This window comes from Nipponia nippon, unplaced genomic scaffold (genome assembly GCF_047370975.1).
Source record: "Nipponia nippon isolate SJK-2023a ecotype South Korea unplaced genomic scaffold, ASM4737097v1 scaffold_5, whole genome shotgun sequence".
NCBI classification, from domain to species: domain Eukaryota; kingdom Metazoa; phylum Chordata; class Aves; order Pelecaniformes; family Threskiornithidae; genus Nipponia; species Nipponia nippon.
In genome coordinates this window covers 65418516-65436024 of record NW_028262369.1, presented here as the reverse complement: position 1 = coordinate 65436024, position 17509 = coordinate 65418516, and the positions used below count along the sequence as shown (strand labels likewise).

The 17509-nt window shown below is 37.1% G+C and overlaps 1 protein-coding gene across 1 annotated transcript in view; it reads left to right on the top strand.

The window, feature by feature from the left end:
• COL5A2 (collagen type V alpha 2 chain) overlaps window positions 1-17509 on the top strand; it is a 113941-nt gene that overhangs the window by 64931 nt on the left and 31501 nt on the right. The window contains exons 7-17 of the mRNA XM_087732471.1: window positions 1811-1921; window positions 3658-3735; window positions 5829-5873; window positions 6394-6447; window positions 7059-7112; window positions 8598-8651; window positions 11057-11110; window positions 11842-11895; window positions 13038-13082; window positions 14301-14354; window positions 15219-15263. Of these exons, the coding sequence (XP_087588597.1) occupies window positions 1811-1921; window positions 3658-3735; window positions 5829-5873; window positions 6394-6447; window positions 7059-7112; window positions 8598-8651; window positions 11057-11110; window positions 11842-11895; window positions 13038-13082; window positions 14301-14354; window positions 15219-15263 (648 nt within the window). The remainder of the gene's footprint in view (window positions 1-1810; window positions 1922-3657; window positions 3736-5828; window positions 5874-6393; window positions 6448-7058; window positions 7113-8597; window positions 8652-11056; window positions 11111-11841; window positions 11896-13037; window positions 13083-14300; window positions 14355-15218; window positions 15264-17509) is intronic.

Below are 17509 nucleotides of genomic sequence, written 5' to 3'. Positions count from 1 at the left end.
TTTTTTTTTAAAACCTCACTGACCTTGAGCTGGTGAAAGAAAATGAGAGCGCTTTTTTTTACATACGTATAAATAGATAAATAATACAAAATAAATAAAAGTATAATCAATATTTTATTAAAAAAACCCCAACATTAGTTATATACCACTGGTAAGTTTCCACCTACAAATAACATACATACTTTTCAGGGACTTTTTGGGTTTTGGGTGGCGGGTTGCAGTGTTGCTCTTGAAGCACGGTGATTTTTGGTGGCTATAGAGTAGGTCCTTTTCTAAAAAGAAACGAAAAAAGACCTTTTTCTGTGTAAGATTTTGTTAAGGTGTCTTGGTTTGGATATTGAAAATCAGTAGTTGTTGTATAATGCTTGCTTAATTCTTTATAGGCAACTGTTTTTTTCACTAATGCTTAGCTTTGTTTTCTCTTTATTTTGAGAACAAACGAAAGAAGATAACTAATTCTTTTCCTCCTTTGGACAGTATGCACTTTTAGGTTTGGCAGTGTGTACTTCTGTTTATAATAGAAATACTAAATAATAAAGTTTTCTGCTAGAACCTTCTGCTTCCATCCAACATGTACAATCTTCTCATTTGTTTCAGAATACCATCTATCCACAACTCATTTGGCGAGTAGGGGTGTGTGTGTACATGTATGTTCTGACAAGAAAAAGATTTTCCCCTGATTGCTAGTCTTACAGGAATTTCAGACCATAAAGATAGGTGGAGAATTAAGAGAATTAGGTCATTCACTAGGAGTTTCCAGGAATCCTATTGTCAATGCTATCCCAGTGTAGCCCTTTCCCAAGGGAATGCTTTTTCTTTAACATACGAACCACACTAGTTCAAACCATACTAGTAGTTCAAACATAAATTCCACTGAAGCGTGTCACAGACTGCAAGGAAACACAGTCCTCATCTCACGGAAATACAAGCAATCTGTCTGATTATAATTGTGTTTGTAAAGATGACTCACTGAGCCAGGCTTTCAAAGTTTTATGTTTAAGGATCCTTAAAGTGGAAGAGCTCATTATACAGTATAAAATTTTTTGTCGCCATAGTCAAGCATTTTTATTCTAATGAAGGAAGCAGGAGTGACAAGCACTTTAAAGTCTATGTTTGTGGTTGAAGTATATCTTTATTGGCCCTATTGCTATTGATTTTGTTCCACTAATATTTTATTAGCTGCTTCTGTATTTAATTTTAGTTCTGACACAAGATAAGCTGAATGCAATTTAGGAATCAGAAGTGGCTGATCAAAATGGGAGCAATGGTGTGGCCTCCCAGCCTATTCTGCAAATACTAGCTAGAGATAACATCGACATCAAGGGACTTACTCTGCATTTTTGGCAGTGTAACTGTGTTGAGAATTCAGCAATAGTATGAGCTGTCTAAACCACTCGTGATGTCAGGAGGCTGTAAAAATCCAGCCTTCCGCTGGAGTTCCCTAAGCATGTGTATGTATGTACACTAATCTGAGTTATCTGTATTTTAGAAGTAAATTCTTGATATTCTATGTTGTGTGCAATGAAAAGTAGTTTTTCAGGAATAGTATACTCTAGTATGGGATGATAGGAAACCTGAGTTTCTAAAAGAGTCTGAGAGAGCTGCAGTTTACTTGTGTGTTGGATTCGTGGCTAATCTTAGCCAGTGCTTCTGATCTGAAGGTAGGAACAGGTCTTGGGGGGGATGTTGTTTGTTTGAAGTTCTTTCTGTAGAAATACAGATTTATCAGAAATGAGGCAATTGTTTGCCAGTTACAATGATTTTAATGAATATCTTTGCACACTGTTGGCATTTCTGATTTTGTTTCTAGGGTCCTCGGGGTCCTCAAGGGATTGATGGTGAACCTGGTATCCCTGGCCAGCCTGGTGACCCTGGTCCTCCAGGGCATCCTACCCACCCGGGACCAGATGGACTAAGCAGGGTAAGTTTTACGCTTGCTTTAGTAGAAAGTGAAGTGAGTGTTGGGTCAGATCCACATGGTACAAAGAGTAACTTCTCTTTGCTTCAGTGAACATGGAATGCTGTGCCCACAGTTCCTGTCTCCCAGTCATGAGGGACAGCAGCTAGTGGTAGTGCAAGTTCTGCCAAAAACTGGGACAAGTTGAACATGAGAAACCTCAGAAAGGACACACCTTTTGCAATGGGTTTTAGCATCTCGAAAAGCCAAGGTGCCCAAATCTAAAACCCTCAGTAGGGTTCTGTTACTTCCAACTGATTAAAACCCAAGGGGTCTGGGCAATAGTACAGGGAAACTGGTGTACCAAATTAGGAATACAGAAAAGAAAAAAAAAAGATTAATTACAAATAACAGAATAACTAATGAGAGAAATTAAAATGTGGTTACTTCTTGCTGGAATTGTTCAGACCAACACTGAGAAGATTAGGTAAGGAATTGTTTGTGAAAAGCAGTGCTAACCAGCCATAGATACAGGCAAGGTGTTCTGCAAGACTTCCCCCCTCTTTTTTTTTTCTCCCCACAAATTCTATAGAACACTAATTATGATTGATAATGAAATACATATATCAATTCCTCAAGTATATTCAGATACACATTTATTGCTGTATGGAAGATACCTGTTTTGATTTCTCCATTGTTCCTGCAATGTTTCTGAAAACAATAGAGTTATGCTGACAATAAACTGAAGTATTTATGTTAGGCCAACAGCTTGCAAGTTTGGGCAGCATTTCTTGACTTTAACCACCTTTCCAAATAGTCCTGAATCCCACAGATTCAGCCCAAGTAAATCTCTTTAGCACAGAGGAATCCCTTAGAATCACAGAAGCACGAGGATGGGACCCCCATCCTTCATAGATTTCCACAGAAAATATGAAAGAATAGGTGTGGCCAGAGATCTGAGACATTTTTGGTTTGTATTCCTGTCTTTGAAGTTAGGCGGTCTCCAGCCTTGCGGAAAATGTGTTTGGGAACCAATCTGATGCGGAACAAACTGTAAATCTTAGGGGACTTGAATGCACATTTGTGTTGTTGCTCCTTCTCAGCCACTGTAAGGTCTGGCCTGCAACTAGTGAGGATCTGGCTCTGAACAAAGCAAAATAAAGCTGTTGATTTCAACTATGTGCTTGCAGAAGGAGGGCACTGAAGGTTCTCCCTGCTCTAACTCATTTGTCTCTGTGATTTGGCCTGAACAGCAGTGGCCTTCAGCTTTGCTGGGTAAGGACGACATGCTTAAAAATTCTAATTTGCAATCATAAAATCAGCTACATTTCCATTTACCTTAAGATATTTCTGAAATTGAAGCACAAGAAGTGAAAACAAAAGAAGGACTTGGAAGACATAAAGGACTTTTGCAGGTGGTGAAGTTAAGGTGTGATTTAAATTTGAAGGTAGTGAAAGAAATCTAATTAATTTCACAAGAGGCTTTACCTTTTTTAGGTCATTTTACTATTTGTTCAGTATTAAAGTGGAGGTAGAGTCAGAATAGTAAGCAGACAATATGATCCATTCAACTGGTCTTTGAAACCTTAAACCATCTCGAATTTACAGGAAAGACAACTTTTATTTTAATGATTAAAACAAAAATTTAGTTGTTAGCACTGCAAAGCCAATGTAAATAACGAAGATGCGGTTACATGGATTTTTGCCTTATGAACCATCAAAGTGAGTGATGGCTAAAATCACCCATCTTATTTTTTCAGCCTTTTTCAGCTCAGATGGCAGGACTGGATGAGAAATCTGGACTTGGTAGTCAGATGGGACTGATGCCTGGTGCAGTGGTAAGACCAGATTAGCTCTCTACTGTAGAACAGGGTGGAAGTGCAGTGCACGTGCAAGAACCCAAAGGGGAATTCCTCCTTCTTCAACTTCCTATGCCTCTAGAACCTGGATGTACAGTATGTTCTAGTGCAGTTTTGCGCAGTACCTGGGAAAAAATACTCTTTTGTTGAAGTGAAAGCTTTTTTTTTTTCCTCCCCTTTATCCTTCTTGTTGTCTTCCTTCCCTTCTTCTGAAATATAGCAGCTACTAACTTTAAGGTACAGGAAAAAAACAGCTCCTGATTTTCTCATGTCTTCAGTCACTGCAGAGTAACTGAAAAGTGTTAGGTATAACGCAAAGCAGAATAAATAAATATGTAACTTTGAAGGCTTCTTTTCACATTGTGACATCAAAGATAGTTATTTTTGGTAGTAATTTAAAAAATTATTTCTGAAAACAGCTGTTAACTGAAAGCTGTGCTTTATTATGTTAAGACAGACATTGTACTTCTCCAGTGAGTCCAGTTGTATCATTGGCATCTCTCGCTGTTTAGATATGCCCTTTGCTTTTAGTGCACTGGGGACTTAATGGTAACACTGAAATTTTTTACCGTCTGTGAAAGCTGTTTCACCACCCTAAGCTGTCTCTGCTAGAACTCTTTTTTTTTTTTTTTTAATATTATCTCTTTTCACTACGTCTGTTTATCACATTGTGATATCTTGAAGATACTGTTACCCTCTTTGCTGTTATTTTTAACATTAATTCTTAAGGAAACCGTCCTTTAGTGACTGTACTATCCATGAGTTTGCCTACCTGAATGTTATCCCTCCAAGTCCCCACTAGTAACCTTCAAACTCAGTTTCAATACAATTTGAAAGGTTCTAAAGGTAATCTGATGTTTTGCCTTAAGATTAACTTTTGCAGTGATTTCTTCAAAGAACTTTCCTTTTTATGAATGTCTCTCTTCAGTGAATTTGCTGTGCGCACATACAATGATTTGTTCAACAAATCTGTCCTACTTACTTTGTTGCCCTCCATCATTTTGCTCAATCCTTTCACTCAGTTTGTCTCGAGACATTGCATTTCTTGAACTGCCTCTTGTCATTCTCAAATATGATTCATTTTAATATTAATATCTCTTTTAAGGTATTTTTCAATATCTAGGTCTCTCTAAGGCCTTACACAAAGTCTACTAAAGTCAGTTGGCACTCACTCACTGTCTTTGGATTGATTCATCATGTTCTATGATCTGCTTTTTTCCTTTCTTTGTAAACTGAGTAACTGACAGTCATTCAGCTGAACCACTGTCTTTTGTTTTGTTTTTAAAGTTGATTGGAATTTTGAAATGGCCAATTACTAACTCTTCTACATTTGCTTTGTAAAAATTAGTAAAAATTAATGAATTGTGTGTAAAAGACATAAATCTTGAGCCTCTGTCAAAATGCAATTTATTGTCTGCTATGGATATTTTTGTATTGCTCGAAGCAAGAGAATTACTTTCAGACAAGGTTATGTTCACTTATAAGTTACAATTAAGCATGAGATTTTTCCTAAAAATCCCATGAAACTTTTAAAGAAGAAATCTGAATTTTCTGTAACAAAGCATAACTGTGTGGAAGCTCTTTTGGTGGTTTGTATGATTCATGAAAATATGTCCTTCCATTGCCACTTGTTGCTGCTTATGGCTGAGAACAGCAGCATGAATTTATTTTGTCATTGATTCCATTGTGAGATTAATCTGAGTAATGAGATTCCCTTCAAGGGAAGACTATTTCCCCCAACTCTATTTTGTTACATTTTTTTCAATGGAGCTATGCAGGCAACCGGGTTATTCGGACTGATTCCAGATACTGAGGTTCCAGAACGCAAGCAAGCCCATAATTTCAGCTGCTAATGAATTTACACTGCTGTGGCTTTTTGAGTTTGAAGATTTCCATTCTGTGTACTTTTGTATTTCATAACATCAGTCTCCTGACTAAAAGCCTTTACGAGAGTTTGACCTTAGAAATGTTATCTTGGAGGTCACTATCAGGCCATTTTGCTGTCTTTGTAGGATGAATGTTACTTAGGGAAGGGTGTTTTCCAGTGTTGTAACAAGTTATGTTTTTGGTAGGGTCCAGTGGGTCCAAGAGGTCCTCAAGGTCTCCAAGGAAAACAAGTAAGTACTTCACTTCAGGGGATTTAAGATAATTAGCTAGAGATGAAGGCAAAGCACATAGTAACTGGTGTGTATGTCCATCTCTGAGACAACGTCCATCTTCAATGACTCATGGATGAATGCATCTTCATCTAGAGGTGAATCTAAACATGCTGCTCTCAAGAGCTCTGCTCCAGATGTTCTATTCACAGAAATTAACTCAGAAAGAACAATTTAACAAGGTTTTAGCCCAGCACACATTTTTTTAATGAGGGAACAGCAATGAAAATGGTGACTGTTCTGGTTTCAGTATTGGCATGGCATTAAGTTTCCAGTGGGATTTGTGTAGGGCACAGGACTTACCTAAAACTTGAGAGATTTTAGTATCCAGCTTTCACTCATTTTGCAATGTGAGCTGAATCTGAATTAGAATCCGGACTGTCCCATGGGCTGTGAATTTCTTGATCATGGATTTTAATTTATATGCTTATATTTGTACTTTCTGGAATTTGTAACTGTGTTCATCTTTGGTTAATTTTAGGGTGGTGCTGGCCCCACAGGCCCACCTGGTGAACCTGGGGATCCAGGACCTATGGTAAGACCAATAAATCCAAACATTTCTACAATAAAATTGCAAACAGTATATTATACCTCCTTAATTCAGAGCAGATTTTTTTTTTGTGTTGTCTCAGCTGAAACTATTAAGTAACCAGTCAGAGCTGTGATGTTCAAAGCTTGTTATCCTGAATCAGTGAATTTGAATTGTTTTGAACAAGCATAATAATGATTATAGTATAAACAATCATTATTACTTTTCCAGCACAGACCTGAGGATGATTAAGCACTGATAAAACCATACCTGGTAGTGTGACTTACACAAAGGAGGATGAGAATATTTATTTTTTTGAAGCAATAAAATGATTCAAAAATAAAAGCAAGAGACAGGGATTTGGAACAACAGCAATTGTGATTTTTAATGTGTTGTTTTTCTCCTAAAGAATCCATCCTATATTTTTATATAACATAATGAAGGTTTCTTAGGGGCAGAATGGTTAGAAAGAGCACTACAAAATTAAGCAAGTGTGCTTAGGCATAAAATTATCCTTTTTCTACATCTGTTTTTATAAAACCAGACTTTGAAAAGGAGCAAATAGATATTTTAGTGATGGCTAAATTGACTTCTCAACAAATATATTTATTTCTTAGGGTCCAGTTGGTTCTCGTGGACCAGAGGGACCTCCAGGCAAACCCGGGGAAGATGTAAGTTTGTTATTCTTTGTATCTTGTTTTATTTTAATAAAACAAATATTGGCATCTTTGAGACAGTGACTAACCAGCAGATGTGCCTGTTGCAACTACATTTACTTTTCTTTGTAATCACACTCCTCATTAAGTGCAGTGTCATAACTATAAATCTTAGCAACCCTTTCCAAAACCCTCCTATCTTTTCCTTACATGTCACCATCATACCTAAAGTTTAAGCACTGCCCCTTTATTATTTCTTGCCTCATCCAGTTCTTCAACTGAAATGTCTTTCTTGAAATCAGACATAATAATATACCACAGTTAGGAGGGAGCAACTGGAGGAGTCTCCTCTCTTTGGGATCACATGATGAGTTAGAACACCTGTAATGATAACATTCACCTGGATCTGGACAATAAAATTTCAGTATTCAAAATTTTTTTAACTTCTTCATGATTTATTATATTCCCAACTGATTTTAAGACTCTATACATGTATGCACACATATATGTAAGATGTAGGTATTGTATATGTTGCATAAGTATATATGTATTGCACAATAAATAGCGCAAGAATTTACCGGTAGACATATATTATTTGTTTGCAAAGCACACTAAATCCATTTGAATTGTAATTTATAACTTGGAAACAAGTTGAAAACTGCAGATGCTGGATATTTCAGTCTAAAAATTACGATAGCTTGTGTAATGGCTGCTCTCCCATTAAACTGTACAAAGAGTTATAAGAGTCTTTGGAAACAGTTAACTCGCAGTGCAGTGAAGCCAAATCTTGATACTGCTCTAAGAACTTCCTCCACTTGCAATGTAGGTATGCGTTTCTTGAATTGCATTTGTGAAGTAGTTTACCTTCTCTCTGTCCAGAAACTATTTTTCTGAAGCCTTTCATATTCCTGCAGCCAGGAGTCCTGGATGTATTTGGACTGATTAAGGCATATAAAGGAATGTTTGGTTGTGACTCTGGAGGACTTTGAATAATCTTCGAAATATGCTTGTTTGGTTCTACCATATTTTCTTTCCTATTGCATGACAGAGAAAATAATCACCGACCTAGAATGAAATGATACACATTTCAAAACATTTGAACAGAAAGAGAAGTAACAAGCTACAATCAGGCAGTTTTAGATTGCTGTTCGTATGGAAAATTAAAGTAATTTGACTCTGCGTGAGGATGACAACTGGTTGCCTCATTAATTCTCAAGGAAACTACGTTGCAGCGCCATCTTGTGATGCTGAGATGCATTTTGGACTCAGTCTTCAGTTCCTGCAATTCTTTGTTAAAAAACTTTTTTAAGTTAATGTGTTTAATGCACATTGCTAGTCATTTCTGCAGTTGATTTATATCACTGAAATTGTTACAGTAAAGAGAAGATGTATAGTACTGATGAGAGTGTCCTTATTTGTTTGAATGGAAGAATGATAAGAGAAGTTTATTTTCATGTGTTCCTTTTTTTTTTTTTTTTTTTTTTTTTCTTCTTTCCTTAGGGTGAACCTGGTAGACCAGGACAATCCGGTGAGCCTGGATTTCCAGGATCTCCAGTAAGAGCATGATTATTTACATTTTAGCAAAATAATCATACCTAACATCATCAGTTTCTCGTTTAATAATGAGTGCAAAGCTCTGCCATTCAATTTCTGAAGTACTTGTGTTAGCTTACTCTAATGATCCAGATCAGTGTGATAGCTCAGAACCAAACAGGTGGTTCAAAAGTCCTGGAGTTAATCCTGAGTGTCATTTCACTGGTTCATGTTTCAGCTGTTTCATAGATGAAATAGGCGTAAACGAGGTGACAGTACATAGAAGTTTTACTTCGTTTCCCAGTATTTCCCATGGTCATTTGCAATCATGTGCAGGAAGTGCTCAGAGAGTATAAAATGATATCAGGTTGGGGTGGCACTGTTTACCTTTATAACAGCCAGTCTGAGGGCGGGGGAAGAGGGGATTGTATCATAGAGGTATATAATTTATTTTTATATATATTTTCAATATATGAATGTGATTAAAGGGTTTCCAAATAATACGTACTTGTACTGCAGAGCATGCTTGTAATGGTTTACTCTAGGAATAAAAGAAAACAGGTATATCTGATGATAAAATGACATAATTTTATCATCTTATATAATTTTGGCCCATATTAAGAGTTCTACCTTCATTAGTCAAGTTTCTGTACCTGGATGGGAGCTGTAGTGTGGCTGAAAAGGGGACAGATAAATCCCAGAACTGAAGCCACTTGATACACATCATCTCTTAAGCTGCCTCCTTTTCTTTTTAAGCGTCCAGTTCTTGCCTGGCAATTTTGTTAGTGACAGGAGATATGATCTCTTGGAGAGAGAAATGATTTTTTAACAAGTCAGTGTTGTTTCTTAAGCTTTCCTCCTAAGTTTTATGGATCAAAGACAATGTTTCATAAGTTGCTTGAGGCAAATGCAGTCTGTGGAGTATTGTTCTATGCCGGTCAAGTTGTTGTGCTTAATAAAATCATCTTTTAGAAGACTTTCTAATGAAGGAAAGAAGTACTGCAACTGCACACACACAAGAAAACCTCATTAAGAGTTTGCTGCAATTGCATAGCACTGTAGAGAACACCATTGAATGCCCTGATAGTTTATCAGAGAAGCGTGCCATGTCTGGATCAATGACAAGGCCCATAGACTGCTACAGAGATACCCGATGGTTGTTTCCCCTTGTACATTATTTGTCTACTTGCTATGTGACTTGTCCCATGTGTGTGCTTCATCATTTGACTGCCCTGGTTGTATAAGCTGATATACATATACTACTGAGCACAGGCCAAATAAATAGTTTTTATGGGCTACATTCAGTCTAACAAGCATAATTTGTGCAATTTCAAATTTACATGCAAGACCTCATATGACAACAGAGATCGTCCTTCACTGAGAAACTCATTGAGTATAAATAATTTCAAGCAATCTAATATATTCATTTCAGAAATTTCATACCTTTATAAAGTAATTTTCCCTTTAGGAGTCTGCAAACTCTTGAGCAATTTCCCACTGAACTTTATGATCAAACACTGTCCATATAATTGGCTATGGGAAGACAAAGAACTTCCTTACGTTCCTTGATGCTAACAAGGAAACAGCTTGTCTGTATGTGAAGTTCTCCTCTCTAATGCTGAGATCTCACATGTTCTTCTTTGCTCCTCTGACTATCAGTGTTGCTTCATGATGCTTCATTTTCTATATCTTCATGATTTTTTTGCTATGCCAAAAGGTATGAACTGTAATCTTTTTGAGAACTTTGGTTCAGAGGTACCATGAAGGAAGAAATGATATGTTTAAACAGTTTGCTGAATTGTTGTTATCTGAGAGTATGAAGGTGTTAATGTGATTTCCATTACAAATTCATGTGACTGATATTCTAACACGAGGCACCTAGCTCCCTTCCATTACTTAGTCTTTCCCGAAAGAGAAACTGGGAAACTTGGTAGGAAACTAAATGTAAGGCAACTTTGGTTTAATTGTTAAATGTGTTTTAGTAGCAGTTAATGCTACTTGACTGACACATTCTGAAAGAACAGGTACAGTTTGCAGTTTGGTCTCAGTTTCTATTTTATTTCAAATGATAGCTCTGAGTTTTGATCTCTGTTTAATTAAAGTTTCTTCATATTAAGCTTCAAAACTCGATCTACCACTAGTCATTACTTCTATTTGAGTTTGATCATACACCGATGTAAACAATAAAGCTTTTAATATCAGTGAAAATGTGCATAATGCTGAGACTGTCTAACTTCATAGCATGTTATGCTATATCATCTGTGACCCACTCAAATGCTATGCCTCACTATTATTATGTCACCAAGGTGACGGAGTGTTAGGAGTATTAGTATTAATGCTGCTACCCTCTTCCCTGTTGGCAGAATTATCACTAGGTTTATCTGCAAAAATAAGGATTTTATTTATTTTTTCTTTTTCCAACCTAGGGGCCTCGAGGCTTTCCTGGTGCTCCTGGTCTTCCAGGTCTCAAGGGTCACAGGGTAAGAAACAAGATTTTCCCTCTCCTTATAGAAGATATTTCCAGGCAGTTTCAATACAAAGATACTCAACTTCTTTTGTATTAGTGGTCAATTTGACTACACTTTTAGTCCTGCCAATTGCAGCAGATTCACTGGCATTTTAGAGAAAGAGGGCCTTGCAGAAAATCAACTCTATTCCGCTTTAAGCTGACTTCTGTATTATATTCTCTAGTGCTTTCTTCACTCTATTTTCGAATGATCTGGGAATCTGGAAGGAGCTTGCATGAACCCTGCCAAGCTTCAGGAGGCACAAACCTGACAGTTCTCTCACTTTGTTGGCAAGCCTTGCATTAGGGTGGGGAACTTGAGAGGTGGATATGTTTGCAACATGGAGTGATTACAAATTACCAAGTTTTCTGGCCAGAATTTTACTTTGGGGAGGAATAAATAGGTTTCCTATGGCTCAGAGCCGCCTCCTTGTTGTTTTAGGATTTTTTAAAAATGTTCTTGTTTTAAAAAAGAAACCAAATCCAAGGAAATGTACCTTGTACAAATGGTTTCCATTTAAGAAATGTTTAAAAACTTTATTCCATCTGGGTTTTTTCTTCTTTACTTTTTTCCTCTCTTGCTCTCGCCACCTCAGATCCATTCTTAACACTTTAGTTTCGAGTTATTTTAACAATAATAGTAGGAATGCTCTCTGTGTGTACATATATAAATACAATTTCTCCATATTTTTATAACTCTTACAGGGTTTGAAAGGACTTGACGGTCCAAAAGGTGAAATTGGAGCAGCTGGAGCAAAGGTATTTTCATGGCCCAAAGAACTAAATGCTTAAGCATGTTTTCTATAATGCCAAAATAATGAATGGTAGTAAATCTTTTGAATGCAGCTTTGTACCCTCCCCTGTCAGTGCTACTTTTATGGATTGGAGAGGCTATGTGGAATTGTCCATTTTTACTGTGTGCTTGATCCATATAAACTGCTGGGCTTTATACAGGAAGATAGTTCAATAGTGCTAGTCACAGTTTCAGCTGGGGCTCAATTTTAGGCCTGTAAGATATCACTAGGTGAATTGACTGTGATATGTCTGTGACACCTATAATACTGAAGACAACAAAGTCTGTTAAAACAAAGAGCCCATGCACATCTTGCAATTTTCCACTTGGCCAGAATGTGGTTCTTGTTGGCTTTATGTGACCAAGCTGAGAGAGCAAAACCAGTTTTCTAACATTTTTTTATATGTAATAAAATAAAGGCATTGGAGAGGAGAGAGAATATATTTTATCAAACTGACTAGTTTTCACCTAACAATTTTATTCTCAGAACTTTTGACCCTCGCTGGTACTGCAGCACCCCTACAACTTCAGCTCAAAGCAGTGGTAACGCAGAATAGCCAGCTGGAGACAATCCTTTCAAGATGGATTAAAAGTTATTTTAAAAGAGCATAGAACACTTTTTTTCAGGCTTTTACACATTGATCAGTGCTGATGCTGAAACGTTTTTGGCCTAGTGAATGCTGTAATCACAGGTGGGACGGAACTATTCCTCTAGATTAAAAATGTAGTAAATGAAGTGAATCTTCCAAAATCTAAATTTACATGTGAAATCAGTAGTTAAGGAGAGTTTGTGTAAGAAAAGATTTCTTTCCTGAGATTGCCTACCACTTTCTGTGGAGGCAACAACAGCAGGAGACTTGGTAGAAACAGTGCAGTAGGTGGTGTGGGCTGTTAGCTAGAACAGGTAGGAGTTAAATCTGCTTCACTGAGAATGTGTAAACATGGCATTTCTCATCAGCATGGGAAACAGTGCCCTTGATGCACACAGGTGACTGTGCAAATATGCCTCTTAGATCTAACATAAGCACAGAGGACAGGGAGAAAACATGTAACTCCATTTTCCTCTAAACCGTTTCCTCTAATTGTGTCATTTCATTTCCATTTCTAGGGAGAATCCGGACCAACAGGTGCCATGGGTGCGACAGGTCCTCTAGTGAGTGTCATGTGCATTGGATATTACAGAAGTGGCTTTAAGATTGTAAATGCTATTGCCAATAGGAATTTTAAGTTTTTATATCTGTACTTGATGTCATGAAGCTGAACTTTCTCTTAATTAAGGCTTTGTTTTCTATTACACTAACAGTGAATTTGGTTGACCATAAGCTGTTTTTCTTTGCAATTCACAGCCATAGATAATAGCGATAAATCAGAAGGCTCAACAGAAACTTGAATGTAGGTTTTGTGATTGTTTACCTACTCATGTAAGTGTAGAGTGACTAAATGTTTTTTTACATGTTGATGCTTCGTATGGAGTGATTTCAATATGAGAAAACCAGGTTTAGGTTGCTCTGAGATAGACATGGGATAATTTATGTCAGAAATGCACTAGCTAAGAAAACCAATGACAGAGGATTTTGGACATTATGGTAAGGATAAGCTTGCATGACATGGAAGTGAAACGGAGAAACTTTTTCTCAGAGTAGTTTTCATTCAGATGTGGTTTTGGAGAATTGAATACTTGTGAGCAGCGTAACATGCCAAAAATCGACTCTCAGCATGCTTCTGGAAGTAAAACACCTTTCCGATACCAGATAATTACATCTCTCTGCGAAGCACTATCTTGTGTCATGCAGAATGTAATATCCCTGAAGTGGAACCTAGTTTGTGAATGAGACGTAGTAAATGAGATTGCATTATTGACCCTGGTGAGTATATACAGAATTCATTCTAATGTGTTTAAAACTGGAAATACTGTTGGAACAGTATTAAATTTCCACTGGGCAAGCCTGTGAAGCTGCAAGGATTTATGTAAGCTGCTACTTCTTTCCTGCTATAGGACAAGATAAGCTACACCTGCAGGAGGAAAAAAAATAACTTGGTTTGGTAACTGTTGTTCGCATCACCTCTCCTTATCATGCTTGTAGTCTCAGTGTACCTAATCATGTTCTTGTTAGAAGCCAGTGAAGAATACTGAGCAGAAAATCACTGAAGAGCAATGCAGTGCAAAACTTACTTGAAGCAAAGGAAAAGTCAAGTATGTTTAAAAAAAAAAAAAGTAAAAAGCAAAGAAAAATAAGAGGAAAAAAAAAAGAGGGGATGGCATGTGTTTTCTCCACTATGGGGGGAAAAAAAATCAAGTGAACTATGTTTTCGCGTTTTTATTCTGCCATGATGAGCTCCTAAATAATGTGCTTTTTGTTCTCTCTTCAAGGGACCTAGAGGAATGCCAGGAGAAAGAGGTCGAATTGGACCACAGGGCGCCCCTGTAAGTAGGACCTTCCTTCTCTCTCCTTGTAATTCTTCCCTTATTTTAGTTAAATTTAAATCCCTGAGCCTGAAAGTGTTTGTTTATGTGACTGCTAGTCACTTCCATGGTGAGTTCTGCTGTAGCTTAAGAAAGTTAGGGCTGAGCAGAGTTTTATGGGGTGAGACCTTTACTATCAATTTCAAAAGTCAGAAACAGTTTTAAAAGACGAATGCTAGCTGTATGGTAATTTCTCATACCAGAGCTGCCCAGGAAGCCAAATACCCTCACACCACTTTTTTCTGTGATACAAACATGTCATCTTTGTTTCTGTGAAATTTCTCGAGAGGCTATTTTAACAAAAAATTACTGACCTAGAAATAATATGTATTGATTTTATCTGGAAAAAAAGTTTAAAATTAAAGTTTAGACTTTCAATTTAAATTAAGTCTTATAATTTAATTCCAGGTAATAAAGCTGTCATCTTGAAAAATATTTTGCTTTTCAGCAAGAAGAGGGATTAGCCTTGACATGAGATCATATTTGAGTAGAAATTTCTTTCTGTTGCTTTACATCCGGTGTCAAGTATTGTTTTTTCTGGCATTTCTCCCCATGACTTTTATGTGTTCCATTTATGTTATGTGCTCCATACAATGACACTGTCAAAATATTGGTCTCTCTGAAAATAGAGAAATCCATTAATTCGAAGGGTAGCTTAATTTCTTCCAGAAGTTTTCCATGCCAGTCTTTGGAGGGCTCTGCAATCCAGCATTTCTTTGATCACTTTAGTATGTATCGCTGTTATCACAAATGCTAACAATAAATAACTAAAAAAAAAAGTTAGATTTATTATAAATATTCTAGCTTGTCTATTTTCATATCTAGGGTGGACGTGGCCAGCATGGTATGCCTGGGAAGCCAGGGCCAATGGTAAGTTTCTTTCTTAATCACCTACTTTTTTCACCTTCTATTTCCCACTTGCCTTTTGACACTACCAAAAGAAGTGCAAAAGAATTGTTGGCAGTTGCTGGTAACAGTTAAGTGCACCTGGAGTTATCTGTAAGTGATTCCTAGTTCTACTCATTTTAGCTTTAGTGCTGTCCTCTGAGAAATTATACCCTGTAGTTTGCTTCATCTAAAGGTTTTAATTTGCAGAGGAGTGGCATCTTCCCTGGACAGGTGATGGTTTGCTGCTTTTATGAAGTGGGATCCGTATTGTAGGGAGATAAGTGTCTTAAAGATATGCACTGGAATATAAAACAGTTTATAATTGCATATTATCTTCCTTCATGTACAAAGTTGGCAAATGAGATTGTAGTCATTCTCAGCAAGAAGAAATGCCACCCACTGGTAGCAGAACTTGCTACCTGCAATTGATCCATTATAAAATGTGTAAAAGATAGCCTTTTCATTATGGACAGTCACACATTGAACTCAAGAACCAGAAGCCTATGTGTGAATGTATGCCAAACTGAGAAAGCCTGGTATGCATGACTCTCGAATTTCTCACACAATTGCAACAGGGCTGAAGACGACTGTGGTGGTTTAAACTGTGGACATCGGTGTATCAAAGGGTGATGGTTTCAATCCTACAATCCAATCTCACAGTGCATTTGCAAAATGCATTTGAGTGAATTCATATGAGTATTAGGAAGCCAGTGGGATTATTCACATACATATAGTTAATTCTGTGTTGCTTTTGCAAATGAAAGCTTACGATGATTTTGTGCTATTTGTGCAAGGCCAGTTTCCACTTTAAAAATGTGGTATTCTTTTTTGTTTGTTTTTTTTGAAAGCATTACTTTGAGGATGTGGTTGACAGTTTCTGCCTGTTGATGTAGCGAACCTGAACCTTTACCACTTTGTGATATTCAACTTAAAAAGAAAAAGGAAAAAACCCCACCACTAAAACCCCACCATGAAAAAAAAAAAAACTCAAAACCCCAAAACACACCTGCCTGCAATTAACATTTTATTCTGTGCATACCCTTTGTTTAATAGTGATGTAAGTCCTGAGCAAAATTATTTACCTGTGTCACCTTAATGAACAGACTGTTCTATTAAAAACTTCATTAAGAACTAATTAACTGTAATAGAAGCTCAAAAAATGAGCTAAAGTGTCTAAAAGCTGCAGAAGTCAATTATTTAGTATATCATTAAAGAAGGGTAACTTGTTAGAAGAAACTCTCAAACAATGAATATATTTTTCAGTATTGAAAACAAATTATAAAGTTAAAAAAGCTGGGTCCTGAGCTATGAAATTCTACATGAGGCTTGAAAGTTTTCTTTGGCCTAAAATACGAGCTCAGCTTCACTGGACATGATAACTGGTTGGCTGACATTTTTGGTAAAACCCGACGTAGTGTCACAAGGGAGATACTGGTACTTAATGCATATGTTTCTCATTGGAGGAAGTGTTAGTGAAATGCATTGTTATTTGGGTCAGTGCAGTGGTACAGTGTAATTCTGGAATTCCTCCTGCAGCAAGAGAGAGATTTGGCAGACATGTATTTGTGATCCAGTGAACTGGGACATAGGTTTTCAAAAATATACTTAGTGAGCTGTTACATCAGTTCTGTAGAAATCCAGTGCAAGGTCATGGCAGAAGTACTGCCTGTAATTAATGCTCAGTGGGACAGATTGTTCTTATTAAGTTTGTCAGCAGAGCTTTTTAACATAGAACATTTTTTCACAGTGTGCGTCATATTTTACAAAAAGAGAGAAAATCAGAAAAAGATAAAGAGGAATCATCTGGGAACAGTGTTGTAGTGAATATTTATAACCACTGTGTGCCGCCATCCAGAGAGTTTATAATACAGTAGAAAGATGTTCTGTTGAATGTCTTGTTCAGCAGAAGAGGAATTATGAAAATGGAAACAATTTACAAATTTACTTTAAAGCCCTTAATTGGAAGTCTTTCTGTTTAGCAAAACAAGCTTTGCATCATACCATACAGGTGTATTAAAGTGTATACACTCAAAGTTTGCTTTCTAGTGAGTTTGGACAGTCTGCTGTGTAATGCAACCCCAGCTGTTTTCATCTCTGCCCAAACTTCATGTCCTCGCAGCCACGTGAGGTGCGCCTACACTCTGCAGCACAACGCACCAAGAATTTGGCTCTAGAACCAGAAATAGTCTAGCCACATCAATGCTACGGCCTGCTCAAGCTGTCAGCCC